The sequence below is a fragment of the Loxodonta africana genome, chromosome 19, assembly GCF_030014295.1.
Source record: "Loxodonta africana isolate mLoxAfr1 chromosome 19, mLoxAfr1.hap2, whole genome shotgun sequence".
NCBI lineage: Eukaryota > Metazoa > Chordata > Mammalia > Proboscidea > Elephantidae > Loxodonta > Loxodonta africana.
The window spans coordinates 62681964-62702654 of NC_087360.1; the positions used below are offsets into that span (position 1 = coordinate 62681964).

The window sequence follows — 20691 nt, forward strand, 5'->3', positions numbered from 1 at the left end:
AGCAGTGCCTACCCTATAAGAGAGGCTTAGCTAAAACCCCTGCCCTGAGGAAGAACTCATGGTTCGCTAGGAAAAACAGGACACTTACATAAAAAGAGAAAAAGCACAGGACAGTATATGCGCAGTGCCCAGTACGAAATACAGGTGGTAAGTACTGACAGGATTTTGTTTCACTAACAGATATGTCAAAACATCAAGTCGCCCCCCTGCTTTAAAACAGAATTTCTATAAATCAGGTCAATTTGCATCCAATTCATTCTGCGTCTCCTCACATGCAAACCCCTTCTTAGTGCAGCAGCTCTGTAATTCTCCTGACAAGACAGTAAACCAAAACCAACCCCAGTGCCGTCGAGTCGACTTCGACTCATAGCGACCCTGTAGGACAGAGTAGAACTGCCCCAACAAGACAGTACTACATATTTATAACAGAAAGTAAGATACCTAGGATTATTTTAGAATGTGGCAATATCTGTAGAAGCATATTACTATCTTGCTTCTCTCACCCAAGAATGACAGGAGTAATAGAAGTCTGTTAAAATTAAAACAAATGCAGATTTAATGCCATGGTATAAGACTAAGCTCAGCTAAAAACAAAAAAAAAAATATTAGTCTAATATCTAAAAAGTAAAGAATACTACAAGAGAACCTATCTGAACATCTAAATTACCTTTTCACTGTCAATATCCCCCAAAGAATCTTTCTGATTTGTTAGGATATCAAACAATATAAGCGAACCTATAAGTAAAATAGAAGAAAGAAGGAACAATTTCTAAGCATTAGCACTAAATGGCTGTGTTTACATAAAAAAGTAGTAAGCCAATACCCATGTAAACAAATCTACAAAACAAGGAGTCTTTTGTTCCAATCCACCACCACCCTTCAAAACCCCTTCCAAATTCTTTATCATAGAACAGTTCTAGACCTCTGAACCTGATACTGATAAAAAAAATAAATAAAAATAAATTGTTCCTTAAAAACAGGTGTCCTGAAAATATGACAGTCTTCTCTGGACACAGAGAATTCATTTGTTACCTAAACTATGACCAGCAATGGATACACCCCCTTTGAAATCAGGGTTCCTCTGCAGAAAAAGTGTGTATATTCTGTTCATTTCAGAAGCAACTGTGTCCACAATAGTCTGACAGTAGGTGGGGCTATTGTAGAAGAAGACATCCAAGATTGTGTCATTGGTGAAGTGTCTGAGCCGATTAATGCTGGGCAGGGTTATTCGCTGCAGATCTCTGAAAAAAGGGAAGACATTATAAGCAGAAAATCTAAATATATTTCATAGCCATCTCTGAGTTATTATCTAGCTTAGCCTTCAAGTTTAGACTTAGACATTTAAAGATGTTTGTGACAGGTATTAATTTATAGAAAACGAAGAGGACAGAGGGACATGCTTAACATCACCAAAGGGATGTGATCAGCAAAATCCAGTGTGAGAAATGGGGAACCCAAGGTCAAGAAGGGGAGAATGTTGACACATCACGGGGTTGGCAACCAATGTCACAAAACAATATGTGTATTAATTGTTTAACGAGAAATTAATTTGCTCTGTAAACATTCACCTGAAGCACAACTAAAAAAAAGAAAGAAAAAATTCAGTGTGAGAAATTCTACAAGAAACAACCCAGTTTCTTCAATACATAAATTGCAAGAAAATAAGAGAGATGGAGAGGTAAATGAGATTAAAAGAGGCTTAAAAGACATATCAGCTAATCACAATTTATGGACCTTATTTGGACCCCAGTTTAAATATATGTGGGGGTACATCTGTGTGTGTGTGTGTGTGTGTGTATATATATATATATCGTGACATTCATTAGGCAACTGGAAATTCAAACGATGACTGGGTATTGATGATATTAAGAATTGTTTTAAGTGTTATAATGGTGTTACCTTACATATTTTTAAGTTCTTTAAGATATACAAATTAAACATTTATAGATGAAACTATATGATGTTTAAGAGCTGATTCAGAAGTAACATCGAGGAGGCAGTTGATAGAGGTATAAAGTTATGGATGAGGCAGAACTGGCCATGCATCGAGGTCTGTTGGGGTTGGATAATGGGTACATGAACATTCACTTTATTTATATATGTATATATACATAAAAGCAATATACATTTTATATATAGTTTGTATATCTTAAACATAACATACATACATACACACATTTTTGTGTATGTTCAAAATTCTCTATAAAAAGAGTTTAAAAAAAGATACAAAAGGCTTTTCCTAGAAGTCTCAGCATTAAGGTTTCTTTTTTTTTAATCACAAGGCAAATGATAAAGGAATCAAGCTTCCTCTCTCAATACAGAATTTCAGAAAGCAGAAAGGTGAGAATGCCAGATGCCAAAAGCAAACAGAACTCAGATCTGGCAAAGGAAGACCAGGTTGACATAGTCTAAATCAACTTCCAATTAAAGCTTTTTCCTGAAAAGATTCCTGAATGATTCAATGGTTTCTGTGGTTTAAAGCAAGCTACATGGCTTTCGTAACCTCTCAGCATCAGCTCAAACGTGAAAGAACACAGACTCCTTACCTAATGTCTTAGTTATCTAGTGCTGCTGTAACAGAAATACCACAAGTAGGTGGCTGTAACAAATAGAAATTTATTTTCTCACAGTTTAGGAAGCAGGGAGCCGATTCAAGGGGAAGGCTTTTTCTCTGTTGGCTTTGCGGGGAAGGTCCATGTCTCGTCAGCTTGCTTCCTGGTTCCTTGGAGATGTTTGTGTGGCTTGGCATCAGTCTTCCCCCATGTCTGATTGTTCACTTGCTTGTTTGCACCCAGTTTTCCCTAACATTAACATTTTACATGGCTGTAATTGTTGCTGTGTGCCATCCAGTCTGTTCCAACTCACAGCAACCCTACGGACAACAGAACAAAACCCTGCCCGGTCCTGCACCATCCTCACAATCTTTGCTATGTTTAAGCCCATTGTTGCAGCCACTGTGTCGATCCATCTTATTGAGGTTCTTCTTCTTTTTCGCTGACCCTCTACTTTACCACACATGATGTCCTTCTTCAGGGACTGGTCCCTTCTGATAACATGTCCAAAGTACATGAGACGGGGTTTCGCCATCCTCGCTTCTAAGAAGCATTCTGGCTGTACTTCTTCCAAGACAGATGTGTTCCTTCTTCTGCCAGTTCACGGTATATTCAATTTTCTTCACCGACACCATAATTCAAAGGCGTCAATTCTTCTTCGGTCTTCCTTATTCACTGTCCAGCTTTTGGATGGACAGGAGGCGACTGAAAACACCGAGGCTTAGGTCAGGTGCACCTTAGTCTTCTAAGTGACATCTTTGCTTTTGAACATTTTAAAGACATCTTTTACAGCAGATTAGCCCAACGCAATATGTTGATTTCTTGACTTTTTAAGTCTCTTTTATATCTCAGGAGATTGATTTAAGACATACCCTACACTAATCCTGCCTTATTAACATAACAAAGACAACCCATTCCCAAGTGGGATTATAACCACAGGCATAAGGATTTACAACACATATTTCGGGGTGGGGGACACGATTCAATCCATAACACCTAGTAAAAGCAACACCACACGGGACCATCTGGCACATGGAATAAGCTCAAGTCATAGACTATTAAGAACTGAGAGACAATGAATCAGGAAGTCCATTTCCAGGATCAGCATGGTAACAATACTAACTACTTCCTTTATTCTTCCTGAGAAGCAACTTCTCTTCTGCTTCTATTCTACAACTGTATTAGGAACGTATCTCTTCTCTCTAGGGAGTCCATAGCTGGATTTCCTTGACATAATAAGGCAAGCTTCTCTGCTACTACCATAAAACAAAACTACTGGGCTTGTAACTTAAGAAAGCCATCACTTCAAAGTTATTACACCAAGCAGATCTCAAGTTATAAGTCCTAATAATTTAATGTTTGGGGATTTCCTTCCTGTTTTCCTTAATTTGGACAAGTATTATTTAAATATGATCACAAAGGGAACAACAAAATGCTTTGGACATCTTGAGGTACGGCTGGCTTCTGACATCTGAAGATGGAAATGCTCACACATTCTGGGAAGAAACCAATGATTGGCTTTAATGCTGCAAAACAGATGCTGATGAGCCAGTAAGACATACTAGAGGGAGCTACACGCAGCTCTTTACCCCTAACCAAGCCAGTTAAATCAAAGGACTGATCAGCACTTAATAATGTATCTCTAAGAAAAAGACACAGGAGCACAAAAAGCTTTTTGTTGAACAAAATTTTAAATATACAATCAGCTAAACCAGAAATGTCCCTACGCATATTGCTACTGAACAGAAAAGAGATTACAGTGACAGTGAACAACTCAAAGGTGTAAAGGATTACTCACACATCCACACCAGTAGAATGCAAAGGACTGTGCCAGTTGACTGGAAGAAATTCTACCCTTCCAATCTGCTGATTTTCCTGGGCTTTCTTAAAATGGGTCTGCAGCAGGTTCAAGGAGACACTGCGAAAATCATTAACTAGAAAAGAAAATTAACGGTAGAACAATGAATTGGCAGAATCGGGGTCAAACAATTCACGTAATTTTACTCTAACTACATTTACATAGAATACACTGACTTGAGTCAAAAACAGCAAAGTGCTATTCAAGTGCATACAGGACACTGTTTCTCTAATATAGAATTGATCTTACCATATAAAACATTTCATCAAAAGTTAACTTCAAAACTTCTATAGTATCATGGGAACTTTATCGATTAAAAAAGAAAAAAAAAGTCATGACCACCAGGCCAGTCGGTCTTGCAATCGGGTCCCTAGCCTAACTTCTCTGGTTGATATAAGCAACCACCATCCAATATTTTACATTAAAACACACACACACTGCTGTCTGAAATGTATATCCTGTCAATCTTATCCTTCCAGAACACAATTCTAATTTATGTTTAGGATCATTATCCAATAGGGTAAGACTTCCTAATTGGGACAGTTAGACTTTGAATACTACCAAGTTTATGCTAATGAATTCAATTAGAATATCAAGGTTTACCACAGTGTGAATTACAAAAATGACTGAAGCTTCTGTTATTCATTTAAACTATATCATCCTTGTGGTTCCTTTAAAATTTGAAGTGGTGATAAATAGGACTATCACTTCATAAAAAATTTCATAGCGATTAAGGGCTTTTCACTCAGGAATTATGAGTTAAGAGTATGAACCAAGCTTTAGGAGTTTACTTTAGGTCTTAGCTGGAAGCTTTACTACTTTGCCACCTGTCTTTAGCTCTCCAGTTCTTACTATGCAGCTAAGACAACAGGCCAAAAATAACACTTAATCTCAGCTCACAGGAGCACTGCCTAATGCTCCCCTTAAACAATCTAATCTTACATGCTTTACAAACTTACCACACTGTACAATGCTTCGAAAGCGGAGATCACAAGCTGGTCCAATCCCATGGACTACAAAAACCAAGTGATCTATTTGCAAAGGCTCCCCTATAAATGAAATTAAAAAGAAATATTATTCTATATAATTGGTCATATATTCTAAAATCAAACACTCATAGTAAGTTATAAATTTGGGTGTTACGAATTATGTCCCCAAAACTATGTGTTGGAATTCCTAACCTCTATGCCTATGGTTGTAATCCCATTTTGGAATGGGTTGTTTTTGTTATGTTAACGAGCAAGTTTAGTGTCAGTCAATCTCTTCTGAGATATAAAAGAGATTAAACCAGCAAGTCAAAGAGAAGAGATGGTGAAAGACGTGCCAAGCCACATGAAGATCAGAAGAGACAAGGACCTTCCTCCAGAGCCGACAGAGATACAACGCCTTCCCCTAGAGCCGCAGCCCTGAATTTGGACTCAGAGCCTCCTAAACTGTGAGAAAATAAATTTCTGTTTGTTAAAGCCACCCACTTTTGGTATTTCCATTGTAGTAGCACTAGATAACTAAGACAATGGGCAAATTAAAAAATCAAACATAATTTAAAGAACATAAAATAGTCCTATATTTAACTACTTAGTATAAATACAGTGATTTTACTTAGTTTCTAATTCATCTTAAAATAAATCTGTGAAAAAATGTTTCAGGTTTTTTTTTAAACTTTTTACTTTGAAATAATTTTGAACTTACAGAAAAGTTGAAAGAATGGTACAGAAATACCCACATACTCTTCATACACTGAATTTGTAACACTCCCGTGTTTGCTCTATTATCCTCTAGATAGCTCTGTGTGTGCATACACGCATAGGCATCTACTTTTCTGAACCATCTGGGAACAGGTTGTGTACATCATGTCTCTTTACTCATTTAATATTCAACACGTATTTCCTAAAAACACTCTCTTGCATACCCACAGTATGGTTATTGAATTCAGGCAATCTAACATTGAGCTAATATTCCATTTTTATCAACTGTTCCAATAATCTCCAGTATGTTTTTGAAGACTGAGCTTTTAAACTTTCATCCTTTTCAATTTCAGTAAGTTTAATCTAAGACTTTGTCCAAGGAAACAGAACTACCAAATCATCAGCTCTGCAAGACAAAAAGGAACTTGATAATCCAGATAAGTATATTATGAACCCAACCATAAATGACCTATTTAGATAGCAACGGATAATCGTCAAGGTCTTACTGAAAAATAGTTTTCCTTAGATGAAAATCTTTCTAGGACAGGAGTTACCAGGAATAAATTTCTAATTTATCAGGTGATATCACACTTCTTAGAATTAGGGCTAAATCAGCTCACCTGTACTTAATGACTTCCTAATTAGTACTGCCAAATTTTACCAACCCTATGTACCTAACTTAGCAACTTTAAAAAGAAAATCTTTACATCTATTGAGATTCTTAGTAGATGAAGTAATGCTAACCTTAACTCAGAATAAGCCCATATGACTAAAGATTATTTTTAAACTCTGAGGCAATCCAAGTCCACAGGAAAAAAAAATCACAATTTAAGTAATAAACAATAACAAAATGAGCATACTGGGAGATAAGAAAAAAATAAATGATTAACATTACCACAGTGAATGTCAACAGAGATGTTCTCAACCCCTCTCTTCACTGTTCTTGGTCGACCCTGCTCAGTGGGTGTCGAACCCCATTCATCAGACCCTGCGACTGGCTGGTAATGCACCATGAGCTTAAATAGAAAAGACAGGAGAAACAAAGGTACCTATATTAAAGTTATCTCTCCATATATATTCCAAAGGGATGTACGTCTTTCAAAACATAATATATAGTCAAATCTCCACCGGAGTTTTGATATGCAACTCACAGCTTGAAATGAGTACCCTGAAAACACATTGGGCTGACAGATCTTCCAGCAATATCTTACACATGGACGCTAGCCCACACATGTGTCAGTGATTTTCTTAATCCACAATGGTGCAATTTTCCATAAGGAAATTCCTCCGTGAAAACTGAGTGAGGTAAATAAGGGTAGTGGCTGAAAGTTTTAAGTTTCATACTTGTGAATGCAGTATGAAATTTGTCAGATTATCCCAAGTAGAATCCCTACGGAAAAAGAAACTAAGTTTTCCTTAATAAAGCAATTAACCTTTCATCCCAACATCAGAGAAACGCTTTAGTTGGCTTTACCTTTGGATTGTGTAAAATAATGATTTCTCTGTTGGGAGACTCCAGTTTCTTTTTCCATTCATCCAGAGTTACAGCAAGCATGTAAGTTTCCTTAACAAAAAACACATTTCATTAATTTCTTTGATAGCTTTTCTATTAAAACTAAATTTATTCACAAGAATACGGGTAGCGTAACAAGAATTTCTATAAGAATATCCTACTCCATTTTGAAGAAGGCAAATTTCAGATGGTTTTCAGAGCAAGAAAAATAAAAGTCAAAAAAGATCAATTCTCTGGTCATGGTTTAAACCGCAACAATATCGCCACTGGGGAAAAAGACATAATTTCTGTAGTATTTTAAAGTCTGAAAACTACTTTATCCTGAAACTAACTTGCAAAAAGAAATGCTATAAACTATGATGCAGATCGAACAAAATTCTTTCTGGGAATTTCACAAAATAAGTCACAAGTGGACAAGGAGATTACTAAATAAGAAAAAAAAAAAAAAGGAAGAAAACAATGAGGAAAAAAAGAGCCATAAAATAGGTTTTACACTATAACGTAGCAGCATTACCTCTAACACTTGGCTGAAGCTTTCCGAGTAGGGAACGTATTTATTGTCTTTGTCTCCTTTATAAAACCAGGTACACCGTCTTACTTCTGACGCTAGCTCATCCCAGTAGACAGCATACCGCATCCTCTCCCCCAAATGAACATCATACCTGCCCCCATCAGTGGGGACAACTCTCCCATTACAGTCTTTTCCTATCAAAAATTGGGAAGGGGAAAAGAAGTAGATATTTAAAAATAAATCCCCCCAAATGCAACTCTGAGTTAGACTCTATATAATGTTCTAAAACATATGAAAGAACGAGTTTCTTTTTTGGCTAAACATAACATAAAATGGAATTTAATTGATAATCGTTTTTCAGTAAGCACTCTACAAACTGTCAAAACCATTCTTGCTTTTAAGGAAACATTAAACACGCTACCTTTGTTCTTCTTCTGAGGAGAAATAATAGTGTCTCTTCAAAAAAAAAAAAATTCTAAGAAGACCCCTCTGAATTTTTTGCTTGAGGGACTAAAAGGTAAATTAATGACTATCACGATGCTATCTATGGTGGTAACTAGCACCATTCTCATTTCATAAAAGAAACGGTCGACACGTTAGAGAATTCTTTCTTCTGCGATCCGGCACCCTCCCTCCTCCCCCCATACACACTCTTTAAAAATAAAAACCAGATCTGAAGCATAAACTAGAACATAATACTATTGGATAAATATGTAAAAATTACAAAAGGTACTGTTTTCAAAGTACAGAGCCAAGGCAAAACCTCTATATAAACACGTTGTAGGAGATTACGTAACTAGAAAAACCTAAAATTTATTTTTAATAGCATTCACTACAAGGGCGATTAAATTATAGTTGGAGAGAGATGACAGTCATCACCTTCACCTTACCAGAGCCATATGCCTCTTCCAGTTGTTGCGAATCCTGAGAGTTGAAAGGAATCCATGTCTCCTTAGAATCTATTATCTTACAGTAAAACCAATGAGGAGAAACCGGCTCATACAAACTGGCAGCATCCATGTCTATTAGCTCAAAGGAACTGCATGAGTTTGGTGACGGAGATGGATCTGACTGGGACAATTGTTCCTGCTGTGATTCCACTGATGACATTTCTCTCTCTAAAAGACAAGTTAAAACAAAACTATCAGGAAAATGATTTTCCTTCTGTTAAAAGTGTAATTGTTGGCATGCACACTAATCATTTTAAGGGGAGTCATTTCTGTAAACAACCTGAGGGGCTACATAATTCAAATAAAATATAACATAAATTAACAGCTGGATTTTTGAGGGAACTGAAAACAAAATACTTCTAGCCAGATCAGCCACTTTGCACTGAGTTCTCAATTCTCTCAGAAAACTAAGTGGTTTTAGTCAGTGTTACAAAACAAATCCAGAATCACACGTAAAACCCCAAAAAAAACCCAAACTCACCGCCCTCAAGTGGATTCTGACTCATGGCTACCCTATATGACAGAGTAGAACTGCCCCATAGAGTTTCCAAGGAGCGCCTGTGGATCTGAACTGCCAACCTCTTGATTAGCAGCTGTAGGTAGCACTTCACCACCACTCAACAGGGTTTCCATGTGGTTTTAGTCAATGTTACAAAACAAACCCAGAATCCCAAGTAAAGCAGCGTCAAAACTTGGTTGCAACACAACACGTTACCCCAATTTCTAATCTTCACTTAGTGCCAAAGCTAGAAAATTTACTCCAACCAAGCCAGGGTGCCATGTCCTAAGGACACCTAGGTTTTAGGCTCCCTGGGAAACCCTGCTGGCATAGTGCTTAAGAGCTATGGCTGCTAACCAAAAGGTCAACAGTTCCAATCCACCAGGCACTCCTTGGAAACTCTATGGGGCAGTTCTACTCTGTCCTATAGGGTTGCTATGAGTCGGAATCTACTCCATAGCACGGGTTTGTTGTTGTTTTTTACCTCCATTATTACACGTTTACATGACTATTGGAATCTTAAAATATTGAAAATACAACTTCATTTAAGAACCAAGTTCTTGATTGAGTCTTCAAGTGTACCTAAGCGTATTTAATTAGTGGCTGGGGTACAAATTCTGAAAACAGAAACTGCCTGGGGCCGCTGCAGCACGTACACCCACTCACACCACAGAGACACACACACTCCAACTCTCAGGTAAAAAGTTCCATGTGGCTTCAAAGGCCTCCATCCCTCAAAGAAGGTTCTCGCCCGTGTGTTTTGCATTTTTTTCTTCCTTCAACCCTGACACCACTCGGCACTCCAACCACCACTCCAGACATCAAAAGTTTACTCTTCGGCGTCTATGCGGGCAGTGAGCAAGACTAGCGGTATCTCAGCACCCAGCACAGGGCGATGGCAAACACCTGGCCTCCCTCTGAGCAAACCTCTCCATCCTTCCCGCTGCATCATCCTTCTTCTGAGCACAAATTTACCTCGGCCACCTGGGCGCGCTCCTGCTCCCCACGACCCCAGGCCTCCCGCGCCCACCCCGGGGCCTCAGAGCTCGGGGACTTGTCCCCTGCCAGCTCCGGCACGGAGAGCTGCCAACGAGAACCAGGTAATTTGCCAGCGCCTTTTTAGGGTGCAGCCGATACAAGGGGGGGGCCTGGCTGCTTCCCGGGCACCGAGGCCACCCCTCCCCACCGGGGCTAGTCTTCCCAGCTCCCCTCCCGGCCTCGGGCTCTGTCCTCCTCCGAGCCCGGCATCCAAAGCCCGGCCCGGGTCAGGCCTCCGTGCGGCCCGCCGCAGCTCCAGCTCCAGCGCCAGCTCCAGCGCCGTCGGGAGCTCACCTGGCAGCCCCGCTGCCCCCCAGGCGCTCCTGCCCTCGCTGGGAGGGGCACGACATGTCCCGGCGACGGCCCTGCCCCCAAGCCCCGGCGGGACTGGGCGGAGCAGGGCGGAGTCCGCGGCCCCGCCGGGCTCGTGCGGAACTCGGAGCTCCACCGCGCTCCCAGCCGGTGAGCACCGGGCCGGGCTGCCTAAAACAAAGGTAAGGTGGCCAAGGTCGCGGCGGGGCAGCGGCTGCCGGGGCGAGGGGAGCCGCAGGGGGACCTGCGGCAATGTCGCGAGAGGTGGAGGGAGTCGCGCGAGATGTGGCTCCTCCCTGCGGGCAGGGAGCCGGAGCGCAAAGCTAGCGGGTGAGGCGGCACGTGTGCCCTCGCCTCGGAGCCGAAGCCCGCCTGAGGCCCGCGGTCTTTACAAGCGGGAACGGGGACACAGTGCACGGGAACATATCGGATTTCAGTCAGAAAGTTCTTCCAGGTCAACCAGTCTAGCCTTCTCCCTTAACAGATGGGAAAACGGGTCTCCTGCCCCCGGTGGCATTCTGGCTAACCCTACTGATGGGTCAGGGACGATGTGGGAACCCATGCAGACGGGGGGATGCGCGTCCCTGGTGGTTGAAAAGGAGGGTTAGGGGGTGGTGGGGCCACCACCTCGGTCCAGACCCCCGCTTCTGGGTGCTGAGGTGAACGGATACCTTCGGCGTTTGCAAGGTGAAAATGAAAGGAAGACAGAATCAAGGCTTCTCTTCATCTGGGGACTTCGCTCCTCCCCCTTGTGTTTATTAGGACTTTGTTGTTGTGTGCCCCATAGAGGCTGTGAAAGGTATCCCTAAAAGATGTAGAAGTGGACTTGACAGGATGTAAAACCCGCAGAGGAGGTCGAAGACGGGATATTCTCGTCCAAACAAAGATGACGTAGTTCTTCTGATCGAGATGCCAAACCCCGCCCAGCTCTCCTGAGTATTTCGTTTTCTGGAGACCTCTATTCCTTTGGATATTAAATAAGATGCTTTCCTATTTTCTAAATAGATTTTAGGGCAAGGGTTCAGGGAATGTTTTACAGTCTTATTCCTTCTTTATAAACAGGAAAAGGAAATTTTTTATAACATGAATTCCCATACAGGTTAACAGCCATACACAAATATCGACAAGTTTACTTATACCTCCCCGTAAAATTTATAACACCTACCTAGCTTCTGTTTTTCTGTGGAGAAGATGAGGAAAGCCAGGACCGTGTCCCGTTCTCTAGAGTCCTGTTAAATGACTAGCTAATATCATAGATTAATTATAGTTGCTAAAACTCACTTGGAGCCCTGGAGGCACAGTGGTTAAGAGCTCGGTTGCAAACCAAAACGTTGACAGCTCGAATCCACCAGCCGTTCCTTGGAAACCGCATGGGGCGGTTCTGCTCTGTCCTGTAGGGTCGCTGTGAGTCAGAATCAACGTGACAGCAGTGGGTTTAGTGTTTACTGAGTTCTTACAATGTTCTAGGTACCTCGTAAGCATTTTCCAGGTATGCCATTTAATCCTCACAGCAACCTGATGAAGTAGGTACTGTTGTTATCCCTATTTACAGACGTAAAATGACTCACCCAAAGCCACACTACCAGCAAGTGGTGGAACAAAAATTATGAACCCAGATAGCCTGACTTCAGAGCCTGCTCTTAAATAACTCACTAAAATCAAAGTCAGTTAAGTGACAGAACTGCAATTGGAATTTAGGTTTTCCATCTCCAAATCCCATTGTATCCTTTATACCAGCTGTTCTGAAACTTTCTGATCTCAGGACCCTTTACACTCTAATTATTGAGGACCCTAAAGAGCATTATTTATGTAGGTAATATCTGTGGAGTTCTCTGGATGGCACAAACAGTTTACACTCAACTAGTAACCTCAAGGTTGGTGGTCCAAATCCACCCAGCAGTGCTGTGGAAGAAAGGCCTGGCAGTCTGCTTCTGTAATGAATTAGAGCCAAGAAAACCCTATAGAGCAGTTCTATTCTGTAACACGTGGGGTCACAATGAGTCAGAATTGACTCGATGGCAATGGGTTTTGGCATATCTATCCTTATTGACCGTTTTTGAAGTTAAGACTGAGAAATTTATTCATTAAAAATAACAGTGGTAAAACCATGTAAACAAAAGTAACAGTCTATGAAAAATAACTATTTTCAAAAACAAAAATTTGGTGAAAATAACGCTTAGGAAAAAGAATAGCAGTGTTGCTTTACATTTTTGTAAATTTTTTAATGTCTGGCTTAATTGAAAACGGTTGGATTTCTATATATGTTCCTGCAATCTGTCACAATTTTTGTTTTGATTTAAGTATATAAAGCAAATCCAGCCTCACTCAAATATGTAATTGGGAAAGAAAGAGTGTTTTAATAGCATTTTCAGATAATTGTGGCTATTCTCTTTTGACACTATATTAAAATTCAACAAGCAGTATCTGTTGCCATCAAGATGATTCCAACTCATAGCAACCCTGTTGGACCTATTACCCCATAAGGTTTCCAATGCTGTAATTTTTACAGAAGCAGGCTGCCACGTCCTTCTTCCTCGGAGCCACTGGTGACTTCAGACTACTGACCTTTGAGTTTCCAGCGGAGTGCTTAACCACTGTACCACCAGGGCTCCTTCAACAAGTGGTAGTTTCCCAAAAGGGAGTTGCAACGTGGAATCTGAAAACAAATCAATGAACTTTTTGTACTCTGAGACTTCAAAATCCATTGGTTTATCTTGTACTTCGAATGTATATTTTACCCATGTATAACCTATAACATCATGCATTGGTCATTTGGAAAATACCTGCTCACTGGGCTATGCAGATCTTCCAAGTGTTGACACATTTCATTATACAGTATTTAAAATCACATTCATTTAAGAGAAAATCACCGCCAGTCTCATCAGAAGGGTCTTGAACTATTGGACAGGTGTCGAGCTCACAGTAGTGGATACAAGTTTTCCAAAATAGTGCTTTTTTTCTTGAAAGGTCAAGTTTTATCATTGGCAACAAACACTGTCAGTTGTTTTCCTTGAAGTGACAAGTTTATTTTCAGGAAAAGGTCTGCCAAATACGCCAGTGTGAATAACCATAATCTGTCAGTCATACTTTTCAAACAAAAATGGTATTCCATGAAAAAAGAGCAATTAGTTCAGCTTGCAATTCAAGTCATTGCGCGAGTGGTTCTTCCTCAAGAGACAACCATGGTGCTTTGGTGTGCTGAAGCGTTTTATATATACTAGCCATTTTGTCACATAAAATGTGAAAAAGATGTGAGCTTGAGGGTTGGGAGTTAATCATTTTTACTGCTTCATCAAGGCTATTACGTGAAACTGGCACTCCTTTTATTATGGGTGAATGACAGTGCAGAATACAATAATTGTCAGTACAGTTTGGTCCTGCTGTCTTAATTCACGCTGAAGAGCCAGCAGCTTTTTTTTTTTTTTTTAATTGTGCTTTAGGTGAAAGTTTACAGCTCAAGTTAATTTTTCAGACAAACATTTATGTGACCCTAGTTGCTCTCCCTATAATGTGACAGCACACTCCCGCTTTCCACTCGAGTTTCCTGTGTCCGTTCAACCAGCTCCTGTCACTTTCTGCCTTCTCATCCTGCTATTGGACAGGAGCTGCTCATTTAGTCTCATGTATCTACTTGAACTAAGAAGCACACTCTTCACGAGTATTATTTTGTGTTTTATAGTCCAATCTTTGCCTGAATAGTTGGCTTCGGGAATGGTTTTAGTTCTGGGTTAACAGAGTCCGGGGGCCATGTCTTCTGGGCTTCCTCTAGTCTCAGACCATTAAGTATGGCCTTTTTATGTGAACTTCAGTTCTGCACTATACTTTATCCTGCTTCGTCAGGAACTCTCTGTTGTGTTCCCTGTCAGGGCAGTCATTGGTGGTAGCTAGGCACCATCTAGTTCTTCTGGTCTCAGGCTGATGGAGTCTCTGGTTTATGTGGCCCCTTTTTTCTCTTGGGCTGATATTTTCCTTGTGTCTCTGGTGTTAAGGTTGTGTCTCAACTTATGATCTAGGCTATGATTCTCAGTGGAAACCCTGGTGGCATAGTGGTTAAGTGCTACAGCTGCTAACCCAAGGGTCGGCAGTTCGAATCCGCCAGGCGCTCCTTGGAAACTCTACGGGGCAGTTCTACTCTGTCCTTTAGGGTTACTATGAGTTGGAATCGACTCGACGGCACTGGGTTTGGTTTGGGTTTTTTTGGTATGATTCTCAGTGGTTTGGCAGTTATGTAGTAATGTAGTCATCCTCCATGATGTAATCTGATGTGACCACCCAATTGGTTGTAAAGGGAGTTTCCTTGGGGGTGTGGCCTGCATTCAATGTATACATGGACCTTCTGGCAAAGCTCACTAGCTGGCTGTGTATCCTGCATCCAGCTCATCATCATCTGACCTCCAGATTTGGGGAGTTGAGCCAGCAGCCTGCCATACTGCCTGCCGGTCTTGGGATTCATCAGCCTTTGCAGCCTGTGTCCCAGCAGCCTGCTGTCTTACCTGCTGATCTGGTGATTTGTCAGCCTCCACAGCCTGTGAGCTTACCATCTTAACTGCCGATCTTAGGTTCATCAGCCCCTGCAGATAGGTGAGTCAGGAGAAGCCTCCAGCCTAATGCTTGACCCATGGAGTTGAGACTTGCCAGCCTCTACAACTGCATGAGCCATTTCCTTGAGATAAATCTCTCTCTGTCTCTCTCTCCCTATATATATGATTCATTGGCTTTGCTTCTTTAGAGAACCCAGCCTAAGACAAGGGCCAAATAATAAATATTTTAGGCTCTATAGACTGTGAGGGGAAGCCCTGGTGGTGTAATGATTAAGAGTTACGGCTGCTAACCAGAAAGTCAGCAGTTCAAATCCATCTGGCGCTCCTTGGAAACCCTATGGGGCAGTTCTACTATGTCCTGTAGGGTTGCTATGGGTCGGAATCGACTTGATGGCAACGGATTTATGGGCCCTAAAGTCTCTATCACAAGTCAACTCTTGTTTTAGCACAAAAGCAGTCTTAAACAACACGTAAACTAATGGTGTGGCTATGTTCCGATAAAACTTTATTTACAAATATAGGCGGTGGGGTAAATTTGGCCTCAGGTAGTAGTTTGATGACCTTGTGCTCTACTGCAAAAGGTAACGCTAATGGCCAGTAAGTTGCCTAAAGAGCAAAAGCAAGAGGCTAGGATCACGAAACAAATGGATTTTACATCCAAAGTTGGATTGTTATTAGACATCAATTTTGAACTCCCTTTCTTTCCAGAATAAACCATATATGATTTATTCAATAAGTATGTGTTGAGTGTCTATCCAGGCATTAGGTGGTGTGAGAACAGTTTTCGGATGCAGAAGTCCTCAATCCCTGGCTGACATCTAAGCATCCACAGTTGAAAAAACTCCATAGTTGTTGCTGATGTTCTGACTGTAAAATAAAAAGACCAAGGCTTCAGGCTGTGACAGTGATTCTCAAAATCAAATGAGTGGAAGAATCTTCTAAATAGATTCTTTAAAATGCAGATTTTCAGCTCCAACTCCCAGAGATTCTGATTAACTCTGATAGTTAATCAGAGAGGTCCATGAATCTGCATTCCAGTCAAGAATATGCAGGCTGCAGCTGTGAGGAGAGGCACCTTGAATCAGGAAACAGAAGACCTCTCCCACTCTGTGTCTTAGTCATCTAGTGCTGCTATAACAGAAATACCACAAGTGGATGGCTTTAACAAAGAGAAATTTATTCTCTCACAGTCTCGTAGGCTAGAAGTCCAAATTCAAGGTGTCAGCTCCAAGGGAAGGCTTTCTCTGTTGGCTCTGGAGGAAGTCCCTTGTTATCAGTCTTCCCCTGGTCAAGGAGCTTGTCCACGCAGGCACCTCAGGTCCAAAGGACACGCTCTGCTCCTGGCACTGCTTTCTTGGTGCTATGAGGTCCCCCCAACACTCTGCTGGCTTCCCTGTCCTTTTATCTCTTGTAAGATAAAAGGTGGGGCAGGCCACACCCCAGGTAAACTCCCTTTTCATTGGATCAGGGAAGTGACCTTAGCAAGGGTGTTGTATTTCACACTAATCCTCTTTAACATAATCTAATCTTGCCTCATTAACCACAGGCAGAGATTTAGATTGGTAACACATAGGAAAATTATACCAATCACAAAATGGAGGACAACCACATGATACTGGGAATCATGGCCTAACCAAGTTGACACATACTGGGGGACACAATTCAATCCATGACACTTTGCTTATAAAATAAGAATGTTAGAGCTTGACAGCTTAGAGACATCCAATGTGATATTCTCTTTTAGCCCAAAGTTGGTTTGATTTTTATAAGTCCCAGTAAAAGGAACCCAAGGCTTCTTGGAGAAGTGATTGATTCTAAGCACTGGGACAGGAAATACACAAGATGAGCCTGGTGCCAGAAAGTAAGGAAGGGCTAAAAACAACAAGAAGCAAATACCACACACAATGATGGGAGTATATGAAAGGGACAGAGGAACCAACTGAAAGAACTCCCAGTGGTCAAAGCTAAGACAATTTGTGTAACAAAATTAAGTAATATTGGCTTATAACCGAAAGTATAAATATCCTTGAGCCCGTACTGATGAATAATTAATAGATAAATAAATGGGGGAGAATAGACAAATCTCCCATGCAAAGAAATTTCAATAATTTAACTAGTGTCATGGGTTGAATCGTGTCCCCCCAAAATATGTGTCAACTTGGTTAGGCCATGATTTCCAGTATTGTGTGATTGTCCATTTTGTCATTTGATGTGATTTCCCTATGTGTTGTAAATTCTATCACTATGATGTAATAAGATGGATTAACAGCAGTTATATTGATGAGATCTACAAGATTAGATAGTGTCTTAGCCAATCTCTTTTGAGATATTAAAGAGAGAAGCAAGCAGAGAGACAGAGGAACTTCGTACCACCAAGAAAGCAGTGCTAGGAACAGAGCACGTCCTTTGGACCTGAGGTTCCTGCGCTGAGATGCTCCCAGACCAAGGGAAGACTGATGCATCACAAGGACCTTCCTCCAGAGCCGACAGAGAGAGAAAGCCTTCCCCTGGAGCCAGCACCCCGAATTCGGACTTTTAGCCTACTGGACTGTGAGAGAATAAACTTCTCTTTGTTAGAAGCATCCACTTGTGGTATTTCTGTTACAGCAGCACTAGATAACCAAAACAACAGCCTAGAGAGGTGGAGTATAACTCCCTACTGTTTAAGTGTGAGCCGTGCGTAATGACTTCTTTCCAAGGAGTACAATAGGGAAAGGAGGGGAAAAAGAGTAACTTTCCAGTGGAGAAACCTGACAGATACTACCTCAGCCAGGGATTAAGGTTAATACCAGCAGTGACAAGTCATGTTGATAGTTAAGTACCCTTGATATGACATGATGAGAAGAACATTTCACATCTCTGTGGTCTTCCTCCCAAAAATCTATTACCTCAGTCTAATCATGAGAAAAACATCAGACAAATCCCAACAGGGGAACATTCTTCAAAACGCCTGACCAGTACTCCTCAAACTGTCAAGGTCATCAAGGAGAGTCTGAGAAACTGTCACAGCCAAGAGGCCCCTCAGGAGAAATGACAAGTAAATGTAGCATGGGATCCTTGAATAGAAAAAAGACTTTAGATAAAAACTAAGGAAATCTGAATAAAGGATATATTTTCCTTAATAAAAATGTATCAGTATTGGTTTATTAATTGTGGCAAATGTAGCATGCTAATTTAAGATGTTAATAATAGGGGAAACTGAGGGTAGGGAATCACTGTACTATCCTCACAATTTTTCTATAACTCTAAAACTATTCTAAAATGAAGTTTACTAAATCCAGTTAGAAAACGGACAAAAGTCATGCATAGACATTTCATCGAAGAGAATATACAGATGGCAAATATGCACGTGAAAAGATGTTCAACATCATTAGTTACTAAGGAACTGCCAATTAAACCACAATAAGATATCACTACACACCTACCAGAACAGCTAAAATGAAAAACAGTGACAACATCAAATATTGGCAAGGATGCGGAGAAACTCATACACTGCCGATGGAAATGTAAAATGGTAAAGCCATTCTCGAAAATAGTTTGGGAGTTTCTTAAAAAACTAAATATGCAACTACCAGATGAACCAAAATTGCACTCCTGGGCATTTACCCCAAAGAAATGAAAATGTGTGTTCCCACAAAAACAGGTGCACAAATGTACACAGCAGCTTTATTCATAATTGCCCCAACTGGAAATAACTCGGACGTCCTTCAGTGAGTGAATAGTTAAACCGTGGTGCATTCATACCATGGAATACTACTTATCAATAAAAAAGATCGATTGATACAGGAAACAACATGGATGAATTTCCAATTAATTAAGAGTGAAAAAAAGTCAATCTCTAAAGGTTACATACTGTATGATTCCACTTACATAACATGCTTGAAATGACAAAATTATATAGAAAATCATGGAAATCATTTAGTGGTTGCCAGGGGTTTGTATGAGGGTGGGGGGGGATAGGTATGGCAAGAAGGATAATTATAATGATAGAAATGTTCTGTCTCTTGATTATATCAGTGTCAGTATCCTGTTTTTGATACTGTACTATAGTTTTGCAAGATGCTACCATTAGGAGAAACTGGGTAAAGGGTACATGGAATTTCTGTATTCTTACAGCTGCATGTGAGTCTAAAATGATCTCAAAATAAGTAGTTTAATAAAAAAAAAAAAAAGAAGACTCCCAGTTGAATCTGAATTTCAGATAATGAATTATTTTTTAGTGTAAGTATAAAATTTTTTTTTTATATCCCAAATATTGCATGGGATATACTTACAGTAAAAATGATTTATTATCGAAAATTCAGATTCAACTGGGAGTACTGTGTTTCATCTGGCAACTCTATGCTTGGCTGTAGCCTTCTAAGTTAAAGAATATATTGAAAAATAAAAGGACATTAAAGGATTGGCTAAGAGAAGATGTCCCCTGATTCCAGAAGCCCCGAAATCCTCCCTCTAAGCAGCTGGTTATCTCCTCTGACTCACATTTCATCACAACATATGTGCTACTGCCCACTACTCTTGGTGAGAAAAGTCACATAGACTGTAAAATCTTCCTGTTTTCACTGGAGTGAAAACTATGCAGATAATCTCCCCTTCCCAATCTCAGAGTTAAAATATCCATCCCCTCCAAGAAAGATTACAAAGAAGTAACAAAATAGTCAGGAAGCATTTTCTAGAAACAATTTTGGGTCTCCACTGTAATAAAATACTGTAAAAATACATTTAAGGAAAAAAATGAATAAAGCAGTAACAAATATAACAATCACAATAGTAATTTTCTGCTGTCACAGTGAAAATAAAGGCTTGGAAAATACAGTTCAAAACCTCTGGCGAAGTGTTCATCTATTTAACACCGTATACTTCCCTATGGACAGAGCTTGAGCTCTTAACTTGAACGATTTGGCCTTCCTGCCTTTTTTTTTTTTTTTTTCTGAGTAGACTTTCAAATGTGCACACCAAACCCATTGCCATCAAGTCGATTTCGACTCACAGTGACCCTCTAGGACAGAGTAGATCTGCCCCATAGAGTTTCCAAGGAGTGCCTGGCAGATTCAAACTGCTGACTCTTTGGTTAGCAGCCGTAGCACTTAAACACTATGCCACCAGGGTTTCCTTTTTTACTGAGACTTTCAAATGTGCACACAGGTAGGGTCAATAATATAGTGGATGTTAACCACTGCCCGATCATCAACTCATGTCCAATCTAGTTTCATCTACACTCCCACCCACTTG

At 40.4% G+C, this 20691-nt stretch overlaps 1 protein-coding gene across 6 annotated transcripts in view; it reads right to left on the reverse strand.

Annotated features, from left to right (window-relative positions):
• Nucleotides 1-20691, reverse strand: part of LOC100663900 (phospholipase DDHD2) — an 87619-nt gene that overhangs the window by 14940 nt on the left and 51988 nt on the right. For 3 of the 6 annotated variants that reach the window (XM_064272807.1, XM_064272806.1, XM_064272808.1), the window contains exons 6-13: nucleotides 9010-9237; nucleotides 8123-8313; nucleotides 7570-7659; nucleotides 6991-7111; nucleotides 5370-5459; nucleotides 4351-4486; nucleotides 1033-1241; nucleotides 668-735 (exon numbers count right to left, since the gene is read on the reverse strand). In XM_064272807.1, the coding sequence (XP_064128877.1) occupies nucleotides 668-735; nucleotides 1033-1241; nucleotides 4351-4486; nucleotides 5370-5459; nucleotides 6991-7111; nucleotides 7570-7659; nucleotides 8123-8313; nucleotides 9010-9237 (1133 nt within the window). Of the gene's footprint in view, nucleotides 1-441; nucleotides 530-667; nucleotides 736-1032; nucleotides 1242-4350; nucleotides 4487-5369; nucleotides 5460-6990; nucleotides 7112-7569; nucleotides 7660-8122; nucleotides 8314-9009; nucleotides 9238-10900; nucleotides 11170-20691 lie in introns of those variants that run through there. The other 3 variants (XM_010592452.3, XM_064272809.1, XM_064272810.1) reach the window with 3 other exon arrangements.